General features: G+C 45.7%; 1 protein-coding gene across 1 annotated transcript; it reads right to left on the reverse strand.

Moving 5' to 3' along the window:
* Positions 1-15023: 15023 nt before the first annotated feature.
* LOC116274420 (high mobility group protein B3) lies at positions 15024-16489 on the reverse strand. The gene has a single exon (XM_031664897.1). The coding sequence runs from the start codon at positions 16468-16470 to the stop codon at positions 15868-15870; it is 603 nt and encodes a 200-aa protein (XP_031520757.1). The 5' UTR covers positions 16471-16489; the 3' UTR covers positions 15024-15867.
* Between the last annotated feature and the right edge of the window lie 9152 nt (positions 16490-25641).

Here is a 25641-nt window from a genome sequence, read left to right on the forward strand (position 1 = left end):
AGCACAAATAGTGGGACAAAGTGACAAGAGGAACTTCCCACTGTGATGCCATGAGAGGATCACAACGTCATCCGTGTAGAATTTCTGCCCAAAATGATGACCTTGAATCTAGTAATGATGGGGAAAAAAACAGACAAATCCAAATTGAGAGTTAATCTGTAAAACAGATGCCTGGACTCTTGAAAAATGTCAGGTTTTTTTTTTTTTTTTTTTTGAGACGGAGTCTCGCTCTGTTGCCCAGGTTGGAGCACAGTGGTGCCATCTCGGCTCACTGTAAGCTCCACCTCCCAGGTTCACGCCATTCTCCTGCCTCAGCCTCCAAGTAGCTGAGACTACAGGTGCCTGCCACCACACCTGGCTAATTTTTTATATTTTTGATAGAGGCGGGGTTTCACTGTGTTAGCCAGGATGGTCTCAATCTCCTGACCTCATGATCCGCCCGCCTCGGCCTCCCAAAGTGCTGGGATTACAGGTGTGAGCCACAGCGCCCAGCCTCTTTTTTTTTTTTTTTTTTTTTAAACTGAGTCTTGCTCTGTCACCCAGGCTAGAGTGCAGTGGCGTGATCTCGGCTCACTGCAACCTCCACTTCCCGGGTTCAAGCGATTCTCCGGCCTCAGCTTCCTGAGTAGCTGGGTTTACAGGCACCCGCCACCATGCCTGGCTAATTTTATATTTTTAGTAGAGATGAGGTTTCACCATGTTGGCCAGGCTGATCTCAAATTCCTGAGCTCAGGTGATCTGCCCGCCTCTGCCTCCTAAAGTGCTGGAATCACAGGCTTGAGCCACTGCACCTGGCCCAAAAATGTCAGTTTCCTGAGGATCAAAAACGACTGGGTGCCACTGCCATGACATGTGCCTGTGTCCCAGATACTCAGAAGGTTGATGTGGGAGAATCTCTTGAGCCCAGGAGTAAAAGTCCAGCCTAGACAACATAGTAAGACCCCATCTCTATATAACAAAATAAATAAAATAAAATAAAATAGATAATATTAAACATTTTTTTTTGAGACAGCATCTCACTCTGTTGCCCAAGCTGGAGCTGGAGTGCAGTGGTATGGTCACAGCTCTCTGCAGCATCAAACTACTGGGTTCAACTAATATTCCTGCCTCAGCTTCCCGTAGCTGAAACTATAGGCATGAGCCACCATGCCCAACATTTTGTTGTTGTTGTTGTTTACTATTATTACTTTTTTGTCAAGACAAAGCCTCACTGTGTTGCCCAGGCTGGTCTTGAACTCCTGGCCTCAACTGGTCCTCTCGCCTCGGCCTCCCCAAAGCACTGGGATTACAGGCAAGAGTCACTGCTTCTGGATAAAAATCATTTTTAAAAAAGACTGCACAACTGCTCTAGATTAAAAGCAACTGACTCAACAGTGAAACCCTGTCTCTATAAAAAATACAAAAATTAGCTGGGCATGGTTGTGCCCACCTGTAGCCCCAGCTACTTGGGAGGCTAAGGAGGGAGGATCACTTGAGCCTAGGAGGCGGAGGTTGCAGTGAGCTATGATTGTATATACTGCACTCCAGCCTGGGCAAAAGAGTGAGACTCTGTCTCAAAAAAAAATTGAAATAAAATTTAAAAGTGTGATCTAGATTAAAGATAACTGACTCAACTTTACACATTATGTGATGTTTACGTAGTGCATTGGGGGCAAAGGCTCCGAAGGACATTTTCAGAACAATTTTGGAGAAATTTGAATAGTAGTTAATAGAATTATATTAATGTTCAGTGCTCTGGGTGTGGTTAACTGTGATGTGGTTTATGTAGAAGGATACACCTGCTCTTAGAGTTACATGCTTGTATTAGTCTGTTCTCATGCTGCTAATAAAGACATACCCAAGACTGGATAATTTATAAAGGAAAGAGGTTTAATGGACTCACAGCTCCACATGGCCGGGGAGACCTCACAATCACGGCAGAAGGCAAAGGAGGAGCAAAGGCCCGTTTTATATGGCGGTAGGCAAGAGAGTGTGTGCAGGGGACTCCCCTTTATAAAACCATCAGATCTCATGAGACTTATTCACTCGCAGGAGAATGACACGGGAAAAACCCACGCCCATGACTCAATTATCTCCACCTGGCCCCGCCCTTGACACATGGGGATTATTACAATTCAGGATGAGATTTGGGTGGGGATGCAGCCAAACCATATCATTGCCGAAGTATATAAGGACAAGTGTCATATCTATAATTTATTTTAAATGGTTTAGAAGAAAAAAAAAAGATCCAAAGAGAGAAATAAAATAAAGGTGGCAATAGGCCAAATGCTAATTTGGCTGATGAAGGATCAACAGACGTTTTCTGTAAAGAGCCATATTGTAAATTATTTAGGCTTTGCAGCCTATGAAGTCTCTGCCAAAATACTCCACGTTGCTGTTGTAGCATGAAAGCAGCCATAAACAACATATAGACCAATAAGCATGGGCCAGGCGTGGTGACCCATGCCTGTAATCCCAGCACTTTGGCAGGCCAAGGCAGGAGGACTGCTTGAGCCCGGGTGTTGGAGACCAGCCCTGGCAACATAGCAAGACCCCGTCACTACAAATTTTGTTTTGTAATTAGCTGGGCATGGTGGTGCACACCTGTAGTTCCAGCTATTTGGGAGACTGAGATGAGGGGATTGCTTGAGCCCAGGAGTTCAAGGCTGCAGTGAGCTGTGTTAGCACCACTGCACTCCAGCCTGGGCAACAGAGCAAGACCCTGTCTCAAAACAAACAAAAAAGCATGACTGTGTTTCAATAAAACTTGATTTATGAACAATGAAATTTTAATTTCTTTTTCTTTTTTCTTTTTTCTTTTTTTTGAGATGGAGTCTCACTCTGTTGTCCAGGCTGGTGTGCAGTGGCATGATCTTGGCTCACGGTAACTTCCGCCTCCCAGGTTCAAGCAATTCTCCTACCTCCGCCTCCCGAGTAGCTGGGATTAAAGTCACATGCCAGCATGCCCAGCGAATTTTTTTATTGTTGAGAAAGCCTGGGTTTCACCATGTTGGTCAGGCTGGTCTCAAACTCCTGACATCAAGTGATCCACCCACCTCAGCCTTCCAAAGTGCTGGGACTACAGTGTGAACCATGGTGTCCAAAGTTTTGATTTCTTATCATTTTTATGTGTCTTGAAATATTTTCTTCTGTTAATTCCTGCATCCATAAGCGTGAATTTTATTTCACTAAGATTAATAAACAGCCATTTCAAAACTTTGCTTCTCTGAAAGTATATACACCAAAATGTTATCAATGATGACTCCTTCAGGATCAGGAGGGAGAAGATGAAGAGGAATTTTACGTGTTTTTTGTTTTTGTTTTCCTGAGACAAGGCCTCACTCTGTCACCCAGGCTAGAGTGCACTGGTGCAATCACAGCTCACTGCAGCCTCAACCTCCAGGGTTCAAGTGATCCTCCCAGCTCAGCCTCCCATATAGCTGAGACTACCGGCATGCATCACTATGCGCTGCTTTTCTAAAAATTATGTTTTGTAGAGATGGGGTCTCACTATGTTGCTCAGGCTGGTCTCCAACTCCTGGGCTCAAGCGATCCTCCCACCTCGGCCTGCCAAAGTGCTGGGATTACAGGCGTGAGCTACCACACCCAGCCAGAACTTCATGTTTTACTTTATATACATCCGTATTGTTTAAATGTTCACAAGAATGCATAGGCTGGGTGCAGTTGTTCAGGTCTGTAATCCCAACACTTTGGGAGGCTGAGGGGGGTGGATTGTTTTGAGCTCAGGAGTTCGAGACCAGCCTGGGCAACAGGGCAAAACTCCATCTCTATAAAGAATACAAAAATTAGCTGGGCGTGGTGGTGCAAGTCTGTGGTACCAGCAACTCGGGAGGTTGAGGTGGGAGGATCACTTGAGCCTGGGAGGTGGAGGTTGCAGTAAGCCGTGATGGCACCACTGCACACCAGCCTGGGCAACAGAGTGAGACCCCATTCCCAAAAATAAATGAATGAATGAATGTCACAAGATGGCTTTGGTTTGAGGAAGTGGTGTATTTTTTGTTTTCTTTTCATTAAGGTGCTTCTTAGATTAGTCAGTTTTTGCTGCAGTAACAAACAACCCCAATATTCCAGTGGCTTACAACAACAGACATTTGTTCCTCATATTACATGAGGGCTGAGAGTGGGCTGGACATCGGCCCGAGGCATTTTCTCACTCTGGGACCCGAAAGAAGGCTGAAAGAAGAAACCTATTGAGAACCTACTGGTCTCATAGCAGAAGGCAGAATCACTAGAGACCAAGCCAAACCATGCAACTGCTTCTGCTCACATGTAATATAAAACATGCATTTCAAAGGCCAAAACAAGTGACGTGGCTGAGCCTCACAACAGAAGGTGTAGTTAGGATGGTTTGTAAAATCATTGTAGATGGGAGGGAATGAGTAATTGTAAGGCAATGATATATTTTACTACACTTCTATTGAATTTTTTCTGTTCTTTTTTTTTTTCTCTGAGATGGAGTCACACTCTGACACCAGGCTGAAGTATGGTGATGTGACTTCAGCTCACTGCAACCTCTGCTTCCTAGGTTCATACTATTCTCCTGCCTCAGCCCCCCAGGCAGCTGAGATTACAGGCATGGGCCACCATGCCCAGCTAATTTTTAAATTTTTAGCAGGGATGGGGTTTCCCCCTGTTGGCCAGGCTGGTCTTGAACTCCCGACCTCAGGTGATCTGCCCACCTTGGGCTCTCAAAGTGCTGGGATTACAGGTGTGAGCCACTGCACCCAGCCACCTCTATTGAATTCAGTTGATCTATTTTGAAGAAATGTTTTTTGGTTATTATTTTCCCGTTGACAGATTTTTCTTTTCTTTTTTCTTTTTTTTTTTTCTTCAGAAACAGGGTCTCTCTCGGTCACCCAGGCTGGAGTCCAGTGGTCCCATCATGGCTCACTGCAGCCTCAAACTCCTGGGTTCAAGCGATCCTTGCACCTCAGCCTCCCATGTAGCTGGGACTACAGGCACTCACCACCAGTGAGCTATGACTGCGCCACTGCACTCCATCTTAGGTGCAGAGCAGAACCCTGTCTCTTAAAAAAAAACAAGTGGCCAGGCACTGTGGCTCACGCCTGTAATCCTAGCACTTTGGGAGGGTGAGGCGAGCGAACTCCTGAGGTCAGGAATTCGAGACCAGTCTGGCCAACATGGCGAAACCCCGTCTCTACTAAAAATACAAAAAAAAAAAATTAGCAGGGCATGGTATCATGTGCCTGTAATCCCAGCTACTCGGGAGGCTGAAGCAGGAGAATCACTTGAACCCGGGAGGCAGAGGTTGCAGTGAGCTGAGATCACGCCATTGCACTCCATCCCGGGCAACAAGAGTGAAACTCCATCTCAGAAAATAAAATAAAATAAAAAATAAATAGGTCGAGCGTGGTGGCTCATGCCTGTAATCCCAGCACTTTGGGAGGCTGAGGTGGGTGTATCACAAGGTCAGGAGATCGACACCATCCTGGCTAACACGGTGAAACATGTTTCTACTAAAAAATACAAAAAATTAGCCAGGTGTGCTGGTGTGTGCCTATAGTCCCAGCCACACGGGAGGCTGAGGCAGGAGAATGACATGAACTCAGGAGGCAGAGCTTGCAGTGAGCCGAGCTTGTGCCACTGCACTCCAGCCTGGGCAACAGAGTGAGACTCCATCTCAAAAAAATATAAATAAATAAATGGCCGGGCGCGGTGGCTCACGCCTGTAATCCCAGCACTTTGGGAGGCTGAGGTGGGTGGATCACAAGGTCAGGAGATCGAGACCATCCTGGACAACATGGTGAAACCCCGTCTCTACTAAAATACAAAAAAATTAGCTGGGCATGCTGGTGGGAGCCTGTAATCCCAGCTACTCAGGAGGCTGAGGCAGGAGAATCCCTTGAACTTGGGACACGGAGGTATAAATACATATATATATATGTGTATATACACACACATATGACAAAGCATTTAAAGAAGAAACAAAGAGAGGGCTGGGATCTGACTGAGTGAGTCATCACAGCAAATGAGGAGCTGGGCCAGGTGACCCCAGCTGATAGGATGCAGAGGCTGAACACCCAGGGAGTAGAGGTGGGTATGGTCCTGCAGGGCCTGTTGGAAATGCCAGGCTGCAGCTGGACAGATAAATGTCCACCACGAAGCTTGATCCTGGAGGATCCCTGCAACCAAGGCCCGCTCCCAGCCTGGCGCATCCCCAGCTCTGGGCCAATCTACCAATCTCGGGCCACTGTCCAGACCTGGCGAACAAGCCTCCAGCATCAGAGATCTGCAGACACACGCTCAGGCTCTGCTGCCCTGGTCCTGTGTGATCGTGGCTCACGGGGGCTTGTTCTTGGCTCCAGTCCTGACTGCAGTCCCCTCCTGTGACCTCGCCTGCATCGGTGACTTATGCATCTCCCAGCATTCAGACCCTGGCTGTCTTCTGGTTTCCCTGGCTCAGCACACCCTGCCCTGGCCCTGACTCCTTGGTGTCCCTATGACTCAAGACTCTGGCTCCCTGCCCCAGGACCCCACCCTGCCCATGTTCTGGTCCTCCCAGCTAAGGCTACACAAGGGGGAAAAATAGCATTTAACCCAGAACCCACCAGGTTCCTGGGACCCTCTGCCCCTGCCCTGTGCAAGGACAACATGGGTCTTCTGGCTCTGTGAACCCAGCCTCTGACCCAGCCATGCACGCAGGACACGGCAGACATGTAATTAATGGCCCACAAAGCTTCTAACAGAGGCTCATTGTGAGTAGCTTGTGCCCTAGGGGGAGTGAAGGGAAGACTGACTCTTGGCTGCAAGCCATACTCAGCATATCACAGCCTCCAGCCCTAAAGTCTACTTGCTCCATCCTCCTCCTTGGTCAGGGGTGTTTGGGAACCACGAGGAAGGAGCTTTAGAAACAGGCTTGCTCAATAGAGCTGATACTCGGGCGTTTCGAGTTCTCAGCAAACACTCGCTTCCCAAGACCTAGCACGTGATCTCCAGCTCTAGAGCAGACAGGTCTAGGTCGACCTCCATCTCTTTTTTTTTGAGACACAGTCTCACCCTGTCTCTTAGGCTGGAGTGCAGTGGCATGATCTATGGTCACTGCAACCTCCTCCTCCCAGGTTCAAGGGATGCTCTTGCCTCAGCCTGCTGAGTATCTGGGACTACAGGTGTGCATCACCATGCCCGACCAATTTTTGTAATTTTTGGTAGAGACAGGGTTTTGCCGTGCTGGCCAGGCTGGTCTTGAACTCCTGACCTCAGTTGATCCCCGACCTCGGCCTCCCAAAGTATTGGGATTACAGGCATGAGCCTCTACGCCTGGCCCTGAAAATTTTTTTTGTAGAGCTGGGGACTCACTTTGTTAGCTAGCCTGGTATCGAACTCCTGGCCTCAAGTGATCCTCCTGCCTCACCCACCCAAAGTGCTGTGATTATAGGTGTGAGCCACTGCGCCCAGCTGTCTACCTCCACCTCCAGTGTTTGCTCCCTGGGAGTGCCTGGGCCATTGTTTCAATCTGCACCTTCGGTTTCCTCCTCTATGACACAGGCACAAGGCACGCAGAGCCCTTAGTGCAGCACCTGGAATGTGGTTGGTGTTCAAAAATAGTAGCTATTGGTTGAGGCAAGAACAATCACTAGATCCTAAGAGTAGTGAGTAAAAATGTAGTAAGAGAATATTTCTCTCAAATATTTCCCCATAAAATGCTTGTTAATTAAAAATGGGGGCAGGGTGCGGTGGCTCACGCCTGTAATCCCAACACTTTGGGAGGCTGAGGTGGGAGGATTGCTTGAGGCCAGGATTTTGAGACCAGCCCAAGCAACATAGTGAGAACCCATCTCTACAAAAAATAAAAATTTAGCAGCCAGATGCAGTAGCTCATGCCTGTAATCCCAGCAATTTGGGAGGCTGAGGCAGGTGGATTACCTGAGGTCAGGAATTTGAGACCAGCTTGGTGAACACGGCAAAACCCCATCTCTACTAAAAATACAAAAATTAGCTGGGCATGGTGGTGCGTGCCTGTAATCCCAGCTACTTGGGAGGCTGAGGCAGGAGAATTGCTTGAGCCCAGGAGGCAGAGGTTGCAGTGAGCCGAGATCAGGCCAGTGTACTCCAGCCTGGGCGACAAGAGTGAAACTCTGTCTCAAAAAAAAAAAAAAAAAAAAAAAGCTGGGTGTGATGGTGCACACCTGTAGTCCCAGCTACCTGGGAGGGAGGATTGCTTGAGCCCAGGAGATAGAGGCTGCAGTGAGCTATGATGGCACCACTGCATTTCAGCCTGGGTGACAAAGTGAGACCCCGTCTCACAAAAATTAAAAAAGGGGAGGGAGAACTAATCAAAGAACACCATCAAAAGAGTAAAAATACAACCCTCAGATTGGAAATAAATATTTGCAATTCACATATCTGATAAAGATTAATATCCAGAATACATTAAGTATTCCTGTGACTAAAAAACACAACAAAACATCAATTCAAAAATCGCCAGGCATGGTGGCTCACACTTGTAATCCCAGCACTTTGGGAGGCCTGGCAGGTGAATCACCTGAGGTCAGGAGTTCGAGGCCAGCCTGGCCAACATGGTGAAAACCCCATCTCTACTAAAAATACAAAAAATTAAGCTGGGCATGGTGGCAGGCGCCTGTAATCCAAGCTACTTGGGAGGCTGAGGCAAGAGAATCACTTGAACCCAGGAGGCGGAGGTTTCAGTGAGCTGAAGTATTGCCATTGCACTCCAGCCATTGCACTCCAGCCTGGGCTACAAGAGCGAAATTCCATGTCGAAAAAAAAAAAAGGCAAGGGTTGGGGCACATGTTCTCAGGATCCCCTGAGGGCTGTGTCACGGGTCATGGTCACTAAAAAATTAAATTAAAATTAAAAAAAAACAGGCAAGGGACTTGAGTAGGCATTTTTCCAAAGAAGATATATATATATAGGTTGAAATGTACATGAAAAGATACTCAATATCATGAATCATTAGGGAAATGCAGATCAAAAACACAAAACCACAATGATATCCCCTTTCACACCCATTTGGATGGCTGATATGAAAAACAAATTTAAAAAAGAAAATGAAAAATAACAAGGGTTGGCAAGAACGTGGAGAAATGAGAATCACATTGTGCATTGCGGGTAAGAATATAAAATGGTGCAGCTGCTGTGTAAACAGTTTGGCAATTCCTCAAAAAGATAAACACACAATTACTAAGCAATTCAGTCATTCCATTCCTAGATACATACTCAGAAGATGTGAAAGCAGGGACTCAGATACTTGCATGCCAGTGTCCACAGCAGCATTATTTGTAATAGCTAAAAGTTCGAAGCAAGCCAAATGCACATCAGCAGTTGAATGGATAAAGAAAATGCAGGATACACACACAATAGACTCTTATTCAGCCTTAAAAAGGCATGAAATTGGCCGGGCGTGGTGGCTCACACTTGTTATCCCAATACTTTGGGAGGCCGAGACAGGTGGATCGCTTGAGGCCAGGAGTTCGAGACCAGCCTGGCCAACACAGTGAAACCCTGTCTCTACTAAAAATACAATAAATTAGCCAGGCATTGGGGTAAATGCCTGTAGTCCCAGCTACTCAGGAGGCTGAAGTGGGAGGATCAACTGAACCAGGCAAGTCGAGGCTGCAGTGAGCTGTGATGGCAACACTGCACTCCAGCCTGGGCAACAAGAATAAGACCCAGTCTCAAAAAAAGAAAAGCCAATTCATTACCTTGAAAATAGGCAAAAAATGGGAAAGAATCAAACATTCATCTTGCCTGCTCTATACAAACTATATTTTGTAGCATAAGTCACAAAGACACATTATTTCCCTCATGAGGAAAGATCACAATACGAACTATAGTGTTGCCAAAGGGGTCAGGCGTGAATCTGACTGAGCTTACAGATCCAGCTGCTGAAATTCAGGAAAAACATAAGACAACAAGTTGAAATGTGCCATAAGTAAGCCATCAGTAAAATCCAGGACTGTGTGAAATTCTACAGGTCAAACTTCTTGGGCCCTTCATCATGAAACTGTAAGAATAAAAAGGGATGAGTCTGAGGCAGAAGTATTGCTTGAGGCCAGGGGTTCAAGACCAGCCTGGGCAACATAGCAAGATACTGTCTCTATGAAAAAATAGTAAAATAAAATAAAGTAAAAAGAAAGGAATTGAGGGTGATCCTCTAGATAAAGAGTTTTTTTTGTTTGTTTGTTTTGGAGACAGAGTCTCACTCAGTTGCCCAGGCTGGAGTGCAGTGGCACAATCTCCACTCACTGCATGCTCTGCCTCCCGGGTTCACGCCATTCTCCTGCCTCAGCCTCCCGAGTAGCTGGGACTACAGGCACCCACACCATCTCCGGCTAATTTTTATTTTTTGTATTTTTAGTAGATACGGGGTTTCACCGTGTTGGCCAGGATGGTCTTGATCTCCTGACTTCGTGATCCGCCCATCTCATCCTCCCAAAGTGCTGGGATTACAGGGGTGAGCCACCAGGCCCTCTTTTCTTTTTCTTTTTCTTTCTTTTTTTTTTTTTTTTTTTGAGACAGAGTCTTGCTCTGCCGCCTAGGCTGGAGGGCAATGACCCGATCTCAGCTCACTGCAACCTCCACTTCCCAGGTTCAAGTGATTCTCCCGCTTCAGCCTCCTGAGTAACTGGGATTACAGGCACCTGCCCAGGTAATTTTTGTATTTTTGTAGAGATAGGGTTTCTCCATGTTGGCCAGGCTGGTCTCAAAACTCCTGACCTCAAGTGATCCACCTGCCTCAGCCTCCCAAAGTTCTGGGATTACAGGAGTGAGCCACTGCACCTAGCCAAAGAGTCTTAAAAGACATGTTAAAGTCAACAAAAGTGCAAGAGAAAACTATCATGGTAAGGGATAGTAATAAAACTGTAAAGAAACCCAAAGAAGTGGTTTATTTGAAGTCAGGATTGTGCGTACTTTAAGCAAGAGGAAGGTCATTGTATTTGAGACAGGACAAAGGGGAGGTTTCTGTAGGGGCTGGAAAAGAGTTCTTTTTTTTATTTTTTATTTTATTTTTTTCTTGTTTGGAGATACAGTTTGCCCAGGCTGGAATGCAGTGGCACCATCATAGCTCACTGCAGCCTCAAACTCCTGGGCTCAAGCGATCCTCCCACCTCAGCCTCCCAAGTAGCTGGAACTACAGCTGCATGTCACCATACCCAGCTAATTATTGAGTTTTTTTTTTTCTTTTTTTTTTGTAGAGGCAGTGTCTTGCTATGTTGCTTAGGCTGGTCTCGAATTCCTGGCCTCAAGCAGTCCTCCCACCTCAGCCTCCCAAAGTGCTGGGATTTTAGGTATAGGCCACCACAGCCAGTCTACTTCTTGTCCTTGAGTGGTAGTTACAATTACAAGCTCTCCTGAAAATTCATAAAACTATGATTTATCGTTAACACATTTTCTTTATAACTCTCTCTTTAGGCCGGGTGCAGGGGCTCATGCCTGTAATCCTAACACTGACACAGGAGCCCAGGAGTTCAAGGTTGCAAATGAGCTATGATCGAGCCACTGCACTCTAGCTGGAGGTGACAGAGTGAGACCCTATATCTAAATAATAATAATAATAATAATGATAATAATATAGTAATAATAATAATTCTCTCCTTTTGTTCATGGTTTTTTTTGTTTGTGTTTTGTTTTTTTGAGATGGAGCCTTGCTCTATTGCCCAGGCTGGAGTGCAGTGGGGGTATCTCGGCTCACTGCAACCTCTACCTCCCAGGTTCAAGCGATTATGCTGCCTCAGCCTCCCAAGTAGCTGGGATTACAGGTACCTGCAACAATGCCCAGCTAATTTTTGTATTTTTAGTAGAGACAGAGTTTTGCCATGTTGGCCAGGCTGGTCTCGAACTCCTGACCTCAGGTGGTCTGCCCGCCTCGGCCTCCCAAAGTGCTGGGATTACAGGTGTGAGCCACCACAGCCTGACCAGTTCACATGTTTTGTGTTGTTGTTGTTGTTGTTGTTGTTTTTGGTTTTTTTTTTTTTTTTTTTTTGTATCTGTGTCTTATCATACAATTGAAAAATTAAGGTTATTTCAAAACCAAATCCTCTAATTTTTTTCCCAGGAAGTCCTTCGTGGACATAAAACTGAAGTAAATGGATTGGATAGAACTGGACTCAAGAGTGACTCCTGGATTTACATCACAGGGCAAGGCGAGAATCACAAAAACATCACAAGTCCATGCATAGCTTATAACAAATAACCAACAAACTCCTCCAATGTATCGCAAGGATAGAATACTTTGTAAGATGATCAGGAATGGCTTTCCAGAGAAAGCAGGGTAGGAACCAAAGCGTTTTCGTTGTTGTTGTTGTTGAGATGGAGCCTCAATCTGTCATCCAGGCTGGAGTGCAGTGGCACAATCTCAGCTCACTGCAACCTCTGCCTCCCAGGTTCAAGTGATTCTCCTGCCTCAGCCTCCTAAGTAGCTAGGATTACAGGCACCTGCCCAGGTAATTTTTGTAATTTTGTAGAGATAGGGTTTCACCATGTTGCTCAGCCTGGCCTCAAACTCCTGATCTCAAGTGATCCACTTGCCTCCACCTCTCATGGTGCTGGACTTGAGCCACCGCGCCAAGCCAGGAGCCAAATCTTGAGTTAGGATTTGGATACTTGAAACAGGCATGCTGTACAAGCAGATGGCACTGTATACACAAAAGCACAGAGAAAACACAAAATATCTTCGCGCAATGTTCTTTCCTCCTCTGGTTAACTTCTGCTTACCCTTCATGTCCAAACATTACTTGCTCAGAGAACTTTTCCTGTGTCTCCCAGAAAATGTCAGGTTCTTAGCGCACTCTCCTTTGTAACTCTTGCCACAGTTGTAATTCAATGATGAATTGTGATCTTGGTCATTTAGCATCTCCTCCCCAAGAAGTCAGGGGCCCTGGTTGTCTGAGTCATATCATGTATCCACTGCCTAGTCCTAAACAAGCCTTGCACTGCCTAGTCCTAAACCTTGCGTCATAGACACTCAATAAAAATGGATGAAAATTTATGTGTGAACCCATTCAGCTGGAATAGAGGGTTCTGCAAGATAATTTATTTTCTTTTTTCTTTTTTTTTTTTGAGAAGGAGTCTCGCTCTGCCGCCCAGGCTGGAGTGCAGTGGTGCCATCTCGGCTCACTACAAGCTCTGCCTCCCGGGTTCACACCATTCTCCTGCCTCAGCCTCCCGAGTAGCTGGGACTACAGGCGCCCGCCACCATGCCGGGCTAATTTTTTTTTTTGTATTTTTAGTAGAGACGGCGGTTTCACCGTGTTAGCCAGGATGGTCTCGATCTCCTGACCTTGTGATCCGCCCATCTCAGCCTCCCAAAGTGCTGGGATTACGGGCATGAGCCACCACGCCCGGCCGAGAATTTTTTTCTTAAGACAGGGTCTCACTCTGTCATTCAGGGTGGGTTGCAGCAGTACAATCACGGCTCACTGCAGCCTGGACCTCCCGAGCTCAAACAATTCTCCCACCTGAGCCTCCTGAGTAGCTGGGACTACAGACGTGTGCCACCATGCCAGATAATTTAAAGTTTTGTGTGTGTGTGTGTTGGAATCACGCTCTGTCACCCAGGCTGGAGTGCAATAGCACAATCTCAGCTCACTGCAACCTCCCCATCCTGGTTCAAGTGATTCTCCTGCTTCAGCCTCCCCAGTAGCTGGGACTACAGGTGTGCACCACCATGCCTGGCTACTTTCTGTATTTTTAGTAGCAATGGGGTTTTGCCATGCTGGTCTTGAACTCCTGACTTCAGGTGATCCACCCATCTCGGCCTCCCAAAGTGCTGGGATTACAGGCGTGAGTCACTGCGCCTGGTCTAAATAATTTTTTTTTATAGAGATGGGGAATCACTTTGTTGCCTAGCCTGGTCTCGAATTCCTGACCTCAAGTGATCCTCTGGCTTCAGGCACCAAAAGTGCTGGGATTACAGGCGTGAGCCACTGCACTCAGTCACGAAAGAGACTTAAAGTTGGAAATGTTATTGGAAGTCAAATGGTAAATGACCTAGAAGGTTAGAGTTAAATGCTTAGTTGTTTTCTTTTTTTCGTTTTCTCACCATGAAAAATGTATTGTCTCACAGTCCAAAAGCTAGAGGTAATGACAGGGTTCTTTTTTTTTTTTTTTTTTTTTTTTTTTTTGAGACAGGGTCTCACTCTGTCACCCAGGCTGGAGTGTAGTGGTCCAATCTCGGCTCACTGCAACCCCCACCTCCTGGGCTCAAGCAATCCTCCCACCTCAGCCTCCTGAGTAGCTGGGACTACAGTTGCACATCACCATGCACAGCTAAGTTTTGGATTTTTTTTTTTTTATAGAGATGGGGTTTTGCCACGTTGCCCAAGCTGTTCTCAAACTCCTGAGCTCAGGTCTCCTACCTGCCTCGCCTCCCAAAGTGCTGGGATCACAGGTGGGGAGCCAGGTTTGTTCCTTCTGAGAGCTCTGTTCCAGACCCCTCTCCTTGGTTTGCAGTTGGCTGTCTTCCCATGTGTCTCTTCACATCATCTCTCTATGTGTGTCTCTGTGTCCAAATTTCCCCTTTTTATAAGGACAACAGTCATATTGGACTATGGCTCACCCAAATGACCTAATTTCAACTTGATTATCACTGTAAAAAACCGTCTCCAAATAAGGTCACATCTGAGATACTAAGGGTGAGGTTTCCAACATACCTGTTTTGCTGATGGACAGGTGCAGTGGCTCATGCCTGTAATCCCAGCACTTTGGGGGGCCAAGGTGGGAGGATCACTTGAGGCCTGGAGTTCGAGACCAGCATGGCCAACATGGCAAAACCCATCTCTACTAAAAATACAAAAATTAGCCGGGCATGGTAGTGCACACCTGTAGTCTCAGCTATCGGGAGGCTGAGGCACAAGAGTTGTTTGAACCTGGGAGGTGGAGGTTGTGGTGAGCTGAGATCACACCACTACATTCCAGCCTGGGCAACAGAGTGACTCTGTCTCAAAACAAAACAAAACAAAACAAAACAAGATAAAACAGAGATATCTAAATTATCTTTGTATTTCACATGCCTTAAACCATTTTTATTTATTTTTTTTTTTAAATGTAATACTGTTTATTTAACTTCAAAAACATTTCAGCATTCTAAACATACAAAAAAAAATAACAGAACGTTGCAAATCATGTTTAAGTACAGGAGGTTCTTGAACTTTCATTGATGCAGTGGCTCTTTGCTTTGCTGACAATGAAGAGTTCTACAGTTTGTTTAAAAACAAACAGTTTAAAAACTACCGCACTTAAAAAAAAAATTCTCATGCCAGCTGACCTCTCTGTCCACAGCTAAGATGGCAGCAGAATGCTATGTCACTATATACAGAAACAAGACAACCTGAAGCTAAATGGATGCCCCTGCAGAGTCAACAGGTCCAGCCTCACAGTGCACGCCCTGAGCTACAGCCCCTCCAAAAGGCATCTTCCCCACAGCCTCAACGCCGAGCAAGGAGCATCAAGAGTTTGTCTCGGTTGTTTTGTTCTTTTTACAAACTATAGATATATACAGTTGAAAACTCAGGATTTCTAGCCAATAACCATAGTTAACACCACCTTACAAATTAAAAAACAAAAGCCAGAAGCATCTTTAAATGCCTTGTCACACCCACAGCAAAGTGCACAGAGTGAGGAGAACACGAAGAGGGCCTTTTCATTTTAAAAATGTTTGGAAATATGTACAACTTTGATACAGTTTCAGGGTGCTCCAGACACCCATGGCCACTTCATGTAAACCAATGACAATTTCTAGAGCACTTTGAGAGACTACAATATGATCGTGATCAAATTTTGTAATTAAACCTAATGAGGGCAACAGACACTTCTCAAATAAGAGATGAGTCAATTACGGCGCTCCCCTACTCTAAGTATTCACAAGGAGACAGATAAACAGTTTCTTTATTCATCCTCCTCCTCCTCCTCCTCCTCTTCTTCCTCCTCCTCTTCTTCATCTTCCTCTTCCACCTTTTTCCGGGCAACTTTAGCAGGACCCTTTGCACCATCAAACTTTCCTTTTGACTTATAGTCAGCAACATCCTTCTCATACTTCTCCTTCAGCTTTGCTGCCTTAGTGATGTAAGGCTGCTTTTCACTGTCATTTAAATTATTCCACATCTCACCCAGCTTTTTTGCCACATCTCCAATAGAGATGCCAGGGTTTGTGGATTTGATCTTGGGACGGAATTCTGAACAGAACAGGAAGAATCCAGACGGTGGCCTTTTGGGAGCATTAGGATCCTTCTTCTTCTTGCCTCCCTTAGCTGGTCCATAATCCTTCATTTCCCGATCATAGCGCACTTTATCTGCCTTTGCCATTTCATCAAATTTAGATTTCTCTTTCCCGGACATCGTCTTCCACCTCTCAGAGCACTTCTTGGAAAATTCTGCAAAATTGACAGGGACCTCTGGGTTTTTCTTCTTATGTTCTTCTCTGCACGTCTGCACAAAGAAGGCATAAGCAGACATCTTGCCCTTTGGTTTCTTCGGGTCACCTTTAGCCATCCTGACTGTATTGTTCGCTAGTCTCTTTTTTTTTTTTTTTTAAATGAGACGAACTCTTGCTTTTGTTGCCCAGGCTGGAGTGCAGTGGCAGTCTTGGCTCACTGCAAACTCCGCCTCCTGGGTTCAAGTAATTCTTGTGCCTCAGCCTCCCAAGTAACTGGGATTGCAGGCGCCCGCCACCAGGCCTGGCTAATTTTTGTATTTTTAGTAAAGACAGGGTTTTGCCATGTTGGCCAGGCTGGTCTTGAACTCCTGACTTCAGGTGATCCACCCACCTCGGTCTCCCAAAGTGCTAGGATTACAGGCGTGAGCCATCGTGCCTGGCCTGATGGGTTTTTTTTTGTTTGTTTGTTTGTTTTTAATTTTTGAGACAGGGTCTCTCTCTGTTGCCTACGCTGGAGTACAGTGGTGCCAACACAGCTCACTGCAGTCTTGACTTCCTGCGCTCAAGCAGTTCTCCTGCCTCAGCCTCCTGAGTAGCTGAGACTACAGGCACATGCCAACATAACCAGCTATTATTTATTTATTTATTTATTTATTTATTTATTTTGAGACAGAGTCTGCTCTGTCGCCCAGGCTGGAGTGCAGTGGCGCAATCTCTGCTCACTGTAAGCTTCGCCTCCCAGGTTCACGCCATTCTCCTGCCTCAGCCTCCCTAGTAGCTGGGACTATAGGCACCCGCCACCATGCCAGGCTAATTTTTTTGTGTTTTTAGTAGAGATGGGGTTTCACTGTGTTAGCCAGGATGGTCTCGATCTCCTGACCTCATGATCCACCCGCCTCAGCCTCCCAAAGTGCTGGGATTACAGGTGTGAGCCATCGCGCCTGGCCTATTTATTTTTTATTTTTTATTTTTTTATTTTTGTAGAGATGAAGTCTGACTATGTTTCCCAGGCTGGTCTGGAACTCCTGGCTTCAAGTAATCCTCCCACCTTGGCCTCCCAAAGTGCTGGGATCATAGGCGTGAGCCACCACACCCTGCCTTAACGGTTTTTAAGTGTACAGTCCAGTGACATTAAATATATTTAAAATGTTGTAAACCATCACTACCATCCATCTCCATAACTCTTTTCATCTCTTAAAACAAAAAACATACACCTATTAAACAATAACTTCCAATCCCCTCTTCACCTACCCCCTGGAGACCACTATTTTACCTTCTGTCTCTATGATTTTGACTATGCTAAGTACCTTGTATAAGTGGAATCATACAGTATTTTTTGTGTGTAACTGGCTTATTTCATCTAGCATAATATCACTAAGGGTCATCCATATCGTAATGTCTGGAAATTTTTTTGTTTTTTAAGGCTGAATAATATTCATTGTATGTATATGCCACATTTGGCTTATCCATTTATTCATTGATGAATACTGATTGTTTCCATATCGTGTGTGTGTGTGGTTTTTTTTTTGGAGACAGAGTCTCACTCTGTTGCCCAGGCTGGAGAGCAGTGGTGTGATCTCCATTCACTGCAACCGCCACCTCCTGGGTTCAGGTGATTGTCCTGCCTCAGCTCCCCGAGTAGCTAGGATTACAGGCATGTGCCACCATGCTGGGCTAATTTTTGTTGTTGTTGTTGTTTTGGTAGAGACAGGATTTCACCATGTTGGCCAGGCTGGTCTCGAAATCCTGATCTCAAGTGATCCACCCGCTTCGGCCTCCCAAAGTGCTGGGATGACTGGTGTGAGCCACTGTGCCCAGACTGTTTCCATTTTTTGCTACCATGAATAAGACTGCTGTGAACATGGGTGTACAAATATTTTTTCAAGACCTTGCTTTCAATTATTTTGTGTATACAGTCATCCCTCAGTATCCACAGGGGATTGGTTCTAGGATACATTGAGGATACCATAATCCACAGATGCTCAAGTCATTTATTTAAAATGAGGTGGTATTTGCATATAATCTATGCATATCCTCTTGTATACTTTATTTTATTTATTTATTTATTTGTGAGATGGAGTCTCGCTCTGTCACCCAGGGTGGAGTGCAGTGGTGCGATCTTGGCTCACTGCAAGCTCCGCCTCCCGGGTTCACGCCATTCTCCTGCCTCAGCCTCCCGAATAGCTGGGACTACAGGCGCCCACCACCACACCTGGCTAATTTTTTCTATTTTTCGTAGAGACGGGGTTTCACCATGTTAGCCAGGATGGTCTTGATCTCCTGACCTCGTGATCCGCCTGCCTCAGCCTCCCAAAGTGCTGGGATTACAGGCGTGAGCTACTGCGCCTGGCCCTCTTATATACGTTAAATCATCTCTAGATTACTTGTAATACCCAATACAATGTAAATGTCGTGTAAATAGTTGTTATACTGTATTGTTTAGGGAATAATGATAGAAGAAAAGGTATGTACATCTTCAGAACAGACACAATCATCATAGGCCTAACTACAATGTCTATGTGTAGTTGGTTGAATCAACATGCAGAACCCATGGATACAGGCCGGGCACGGTGGCTCACACCTGTAATCCCAGCACTTTGGGAGGCCAAAGTGGGTGGATCACCTGAGCTCAGGAGTCGAGACAGCCTGTCCAACATGTGAAACCCTTTCTCTACTAAAAATACGAAAATCAGCTGGGCATGGTGGTGCACTTCTGTAATCCTAGCTACTTAGGAGGCTGAGGCACAAGAATTTCTTTCTTTTTTTTTTTGAGAAGGAGTCTTGCTCTGTCCCCCACGCTGGAGTGCAGTGGTGCAATCTCAGCTCACTGCAAGCTCCGCCTCCCAGGTTCACGCCATTCTCCTGCCTCAGCCTCCCAAGTAGCTGGGACTACAGGTGCCCGCCACCACGCCTGGCTAATTTTTTGTATTTTTAGTAGAGACGGGGTTTCACCGTGTTAGCCAGGATGGTCTGGATCTCCTGACCTCATGATCCGCCCGCCTCAGCCTCCCGAAGTGCTGGGATTACGGGCGTGAGCCACCGTGCTCGGCCGAGGCACAAGAATTACTTGAACCCGGGAGGCAGAGGTTGCAGTGAGCTGAGATGGTGCAACTGCACTCTAGCCTGGACAACAGAGACTCCATCTCAACAAAACAAAACAAAACAAAACAAAACAAAAAAACATGGATACAGAGGGCCAGCTATATACAAAGATATGGAATTGCTACATTGTATAATTCTATTTTTAATTTTTTGACGAATTGCCACACTGTTTTCCATAGTAGCTGCACCATTTTAAATTGCCAGCAACAGTGCACAAGAGTTCCACTTTCTCCATATCCTTTCCAACACTTGTGATTTCTGGAATCTTAGTTACTTTATTTTTAATAGTAACTAAAGGACACTTTTACATGTATAGAATTCTCAGTTGACAGGTTTCCCCCCACCCACCCAGCATGCTACATCTATCACCGCACCCCCTTCTGGACTCCACAGTTTCTGCTGAGAAATCAATGACAATCTTATTGAGAAATCCTTGTACATGACAAGCAACATTTTTTGCTTTTTTTTTTTTTTTGAGACAGAGTCTCACTCTGTTGCCCATGCTGGAGTGCAGTGGTGCAGTCTCTGCTCACTGCAATCTCCATCTCCTGGGTTCAAGCGATTATCCTGCCTCAGCCTCCCAAGTAGCTAGGATTACAGGTGCTCGCCACCACACTTGGCTAATTTTTTGTATTTTTAGTAGAGACGGGGTTTTGCCATGTTGGCCTGGCTGGTCTAGAACTCCTGATCTCTGGTGATCCACATCCCTTGACCTCCGAAAGTGCTGGGATTACAGGTGTGAGCAACTGTACCCAGCTAACTTTTTTTTTTTTTTTTTGGCTGCTGCTTTCAAGATTTTTTGTCACTTGTCAGTTTGATGATAATGTGTCTTGGTGTGGATCTGTTTTTGGTTAATTCTATTGGAGTTCACTGAGGTGCTTTGATTTGTAGTTTCATGTCTTTCTCCAATTTGGGGTAGTTTTTGACCATTTTTGCAAATAATCTCTGTCCCTCCCTCTTTCTCTTCTCCTTTGCTGAACTGCATAATGTGTATCTTGGTCCTCTTGATGGTGTCCCCTAGTCCCTTTGGATGCAGTCACCTTTGTTTTCTCTTTTCTTTTTTTTTTTCTTTTGAGACAGAGTCTTGCTCTGTCGCCCAGGCTGGAGTGCAGTGCCACGATCTCAGCTCACTGCAGCCTCTGCCTTCTGGGTTCGAGCGATTCTCTTGCCTCAGCCTCCAGAGTGGCTGGTATTACAGGCGCCTGCCACCACGCCCAGCTAATTTTTGTATTTTTAGTAGAGATGGGGTTTCACCATGTTGGCCAGGTCTCGAACTGCTGACCTCAGGTGATCTTCCAGCCTCAGTCTCCCAAAGAGCTGGTGTTACAGGTGTGAGCCTGTAACATGCCCGGCCTGTTTGTTCTTTTCTGTTTGCTTCTCAGACGAAGTAATTTCAAATGTACTTTCTTCAAGTTTGTTAATTCTCTCTTCTGCCTGCTTGATCCTTCCATTGACTCTACTGAATTTTTCAGTTTATTGTATTTTTCATCTCTAGAATTTTTGTTTTGGTCCTTTTTATAATTTCTATCTCTTTATTGATATTCTCATTTTATACATATATAATTTTGCTGATTTCCTTTACTTCTTTGTCCATGTTTTTCTTTAACTATTCAAGCATATTTAAGATGGTTTTGTTTTAAGCTCTTTGTCTAGTAAGTCTGGTACCTGTGTCTCTTCAGGAATAATTTCTTTATTTTCTTTTTTTGAGATGGAGTCTCGCTCTGTTACTCAGGCTGGATGGAGTGCAGTGGCGCGATCTCAACTCACTGCAACCTCCGCCTCCCGGGTTCAAGTGATTCTCCTGCCTCAGCTTCTTGAGTAGCTGGGATTACAGGTGCCCACCACGATGCCCAGCTCATTTTTGTATTTTTAGTAGAGATGGGGTTTCACCATGTTGGCCAGGCTGGTCTCAAAACTCCTGACCTCAAGTGATTTGCCCGCCTCGGCCTCCCAAAGTGTTGGGATTACAGGCATGAGCCAGTGCGCCCGGCCTCTCCAGATATAATTTCTGCCACTTCATTTTCTTCCTTGAAATAGTCCATGTTACCTTGTTTTTTTTAAATATGCTTTGTGATTTTTGTTGTTGTTGGAAAGTAGGCGTTTGAAAAGGCAGCCACTTCTTTGCATATTGGGTCTGTGCCAAGGAAACTCCTTCACTAATTAGCAGGACATTTTTTGTGTCTTGGGATCCACCTGAGGAGAAAGCGAAATGTCTCAGTCCATTTTGTGCTGCATTACAGAATATTACCGACCGGGCGCTTTAGAGAGAACAGAAATGTGTTTCTCACAGTTCTGGAGACTTTAAAGTCCAAGAGGAAGGTGCCCGCATCTGGTGTGATAAGGGCTTTCTTGCTGTGTCCTCACATGGCAGAAGGCAGAGGGTACAAAGGGATGAAATGTATGTCCTCACATGGCAGCAAGCCCTTTATACAGTGGTATTAATCCATTAAAGAGGGCAGAGCCCTCATGACCTCCCATTAGGCCCCACCTCCCAATCCTAGGGTAATGGGGATTACATTTCAACATACATTTTTGGAGGAGAGAAAAACATTCAAACCATAGCACTCTCCCCTAGCTCCCCGAAATCCGTATCCTTCTCACATCCAAAATACCTTCATTAAATTCCATCCCAATAATCCCAAGAAGTCTTAACTTTTTTCAGCATCACCCTTAAAAGTCTAAACTTCAAAGTCTTATCTAAATCATGCCGGGTGAGGTGGCTCATGCCTGTAACTTTGGGAGCATTTTGGGAGGCTGAGGCGGGCAGATCATTTGAGGTCAGGAGTTTGAGAAAACCTTGCCAACATGGAGAAAACCCATCTCTACTAAAAATACAAAAATTAGCTGGATGTGGTGGTGCATGCTACTCCTAGCTACTTGGGAGACTAAGGGAAGGGAATTGCTTGAACCCAGGAGGTGGAGGTTGCAGTAGTGAGCTGAGATCACACCAGTGCACTCCAGCCTGGGCAACAGAGCAAGACTCCACCTTAAAAAACAAAACAAGGCTGGGTGCGGTGGCTCACACCTGTAATCCCAGCACTTTGGGAGGCCGAGGCGGGTGGATCATGAGGTCCGGAAATCGAGACCATCCTGGCTAACATGGTAAAACCCCACCTCTACTAAAAAAAATACAAAAACTTAGCCGGGTGTGGTGGCAGGCGCCTGTAGTCCCAGCTACTCGGGAGGCTGAGGCAGGAGAATGGTGGGAACCCAGGAGGCAGAGCTTGCAGTGAGCCCAGATCGCGCCACTGCACTCTAGCCTGGGAGACTGAGCAAGACTGTGTCTCAAAGAAAACAGAACAAAACAAAAACCTTGTCTGGGAAATCTGCTGCTCCCCTTGTTAATTTTTTCTTTTTCTTCTTTTTTTTTTTTAGATGGAGTCTCACTTTGTCACCCTGGCTGGAGTGCAGTGGTGTGATCTCAGCTCACTGCAACCTCCATCTCCTACGTTCAAGTCATTCTCATGCCTCAGCCTCCTGAGTAGCTGGGACTACAGGCTACACCACTGCACCCAGCTAATTTTGGTATTTTTGAAGAGACAGGGTGTCACTATGCTAACGAGGCTGGTCTCGAACTCCTGACCTCAGGTGAGCCACCTGCCTCATCCTCCAAGTGCTGGAATTACAGGCATGAGCCACCACACCCGGCCCCAGACAAGGCTTTTATTTTGGGGCTAGCGCCCCAGTACAAGGATGCTCCAGCTGACTCTCTGAAAAAAGTCAGTAGTTTTTTTATTAGGCAAAGTGTGGGAACTGGCATCAGGGGTAAGGTTTGCAGGCTGAGCTGGTAGCACATGATGGGCAAGGCATGCAAGCCAAGCATGTCTGGTTGCAATCTTGGGTAAGGGCCATTTGGTGGTCTGGCCGGCGACAAAAGGGCTGTAAATCAATTACTCAGCATTTCTTTCTGAGGTAGAACTCTCCGCAGCCTTGGTTTGATATTTAGATCTTCTAAGGCCAGTTCCTGGAATTTTCTTTTTTTTTTTTTTTTTTTTTTGAGACAGAGTCCCACTCTGTCCCCTAGGCTGGAGAGCAGTGGCACGATCGTGGCTCACTGCAACCTCCACTTCCTGAATTCAAGCAATTCTCGTGACTCAGCCTCCAGAGTAGCTGGGACTACAAACGCGTGCCACCACGCTCAGCTAATTTTTTGTATTTTTAGTAGAGACAGGATTTTGCCACGTTGCCCAGGCTGGTCTCGAACTCCTGAGCTCAGATGACAGGTGATCCACCCACCTTGGCCTCCCAAAGTGCTGGAATTACAGGCGTGAGCCACACGCCTGGCCTATTTCCTGGAATTCTTTAAGTGAAAAGCATGGTTAAACATTATGGCATCAGTGAGGTAGTGGTGTGGGGTTTTTTGTTGTTTTTTAATTTTTGTGGGTACATAGTAGGTGTATTATTTATGGGTTACATGAGATGCTTTGATAGTCATGCAATGTGTAATAATCACATCATAGAAAATGGGGTATCCATCCCTTCAAGCACTTATCCTTTGTGTTACAAGCAATGTAGGGTGGGTGCGGTGGCTCATACCTGTAATCCCAGCACTTTGGCAGGCCGATGCAGGTGAATCACCTTAGGTCAGGAGTTCAAGACCAGCCTGGCCAACATGGTGAAACCCCATCTCTACTTTAAAAAAAAAAAAAAAAGCTGGGTATGATGGCGCATGTCTGTAATCCCAGCTACTCTGGAGCTGAGGCGGAAGAGTTGCTTAGAACCTGGGAGCAGAGGTTGCAGTGAGCTGAGATGGTACCACTACAGTCCAGCCTGGGTGACAGAGCGAGACTCGGTCTCAAAAACAAAAACAAATAAACAAACAAAAAAATCTAATTATACTTTAAGTTATTCTTACTTTTAAATTTTTAAATTTTAATATTTTGAGACACAGTCTCGCTTTGTCACCCAGGCTGGAGTGCAGTTGCGCTATTTCAATTCACTGCAACCTCCGCCACCCGGGTTCAAGTGATTCTCGCGCCTCAGCCTTCTGAGTAGCTGGGACTACAGGCACCCACCACCACACCTGGATAATTTTTGTATTTTTAGCAGAGATGGGGTTTCACCATGTTCGCCTGGCTGGTCTCGAACTCCTGACCTCAGGTGATCCACCCAGCTCGTCCTCCCAAAGTTCTGGGATTACAGGCATCAGCAACCATGCCTGGCCATTTTTTTTTTTTAATTTTTGTGGGTAGATAGTAGGTGTATATATTTACAGGATACTTTGATACAGGCATGCAATGCATAGTAATCACAGAGTAAAGGGGGTATCCATCCCCTCAAGCATTTATTCTTCGTGTTACAAACAATGCAATTAGGCTCTTTATTTTTAAATTTGAGGCTGGGCACAGTAGCTCACGCATGTAATCCCAGCACTTTGGGTGGCCAAGGCAAGTGTATTGCTTGTGCTCAGGAGTTTGAGACCAGCTTGGGCAATGAGATAAAACCCCGTCTCTACTAAAAATACAAAAAATTAGCCTGGTGTGGTGGCGCACACCTGTGGTCCCAGCTACTCAGGAGGCTGAGATGGGAGGATTGCTTGAGCCCAGGTGGAGGCTGCCATGAGCTGAGACTTTGCCACTGCACTCCAACCTGGGTGACAGAATGAGATCGTCTCAAAAACAAACAAAAACAAAGTACAATAAATCATTGTTGATTGTAGTCACCCTGTTGTGCTATCAAATACTAGATCTTATTCCTTCTAATTATATTGTTGTATCCATTAGCCATCCCTCCCAACCCCCACTACCCTTCCTAGCCTCTGATAACCATTCTTCAAATCTCTACCTCCATGAATTCAGTTGTTTTAATTTTTGTTTTTTTGAGACGGAGTCTCACTGTGCTACCCAGGCTGGAGTACAGTGGCACGATCTTGGCTCACTGAAACCTCCGCCTCCCTGATTCAAGCAATTCTCCTGCCTCAACCTCCCAAGTAGCTGGGATTAGAGGCACCTGCCACCACGCCCGGCTAATTTTTGCATTTTTAGTAGAGACGGGGTTTCGCCATGTTGGCCACGCTGGTCTTGAATTCCTGACCTCGTGATCCACCCCTCTTGGCCTCCCAAAGTGCTGGGATTACAGGTGTGAGCCACTGAGCCTGGTCAATTTTTATTTCTGAAACATTTACTATTAATGTGGTAGGAAAATTACACGGAATATATGTGCATTTCTTATAAAATTAAGTCTTC

This window comes from Papio anubis, chromosome 4 (assembly GCF_008728515.1).
Source record: "Papio anubis isolate 15944 chromosome 4, Panubis1.0, whole genome shotgun sequence".
Taxonomy (NCBI): domain Eukaryota; kingdom Metazoa; phylum Chordata; class Mammalia; order Primates; family Cercopithecidae; genus Papio; species Papio anubis.

Bases quoted from the DNA above. Each gene is read 5' to 3' on its own strand.
- LOC116274420 (XM_031664897.1), bottom strand. From the start codon at position 16,470: ATGGCTAAAGGTGACCCGAAGAAACCAAAGGGCAAGATGTCTGCTTAT.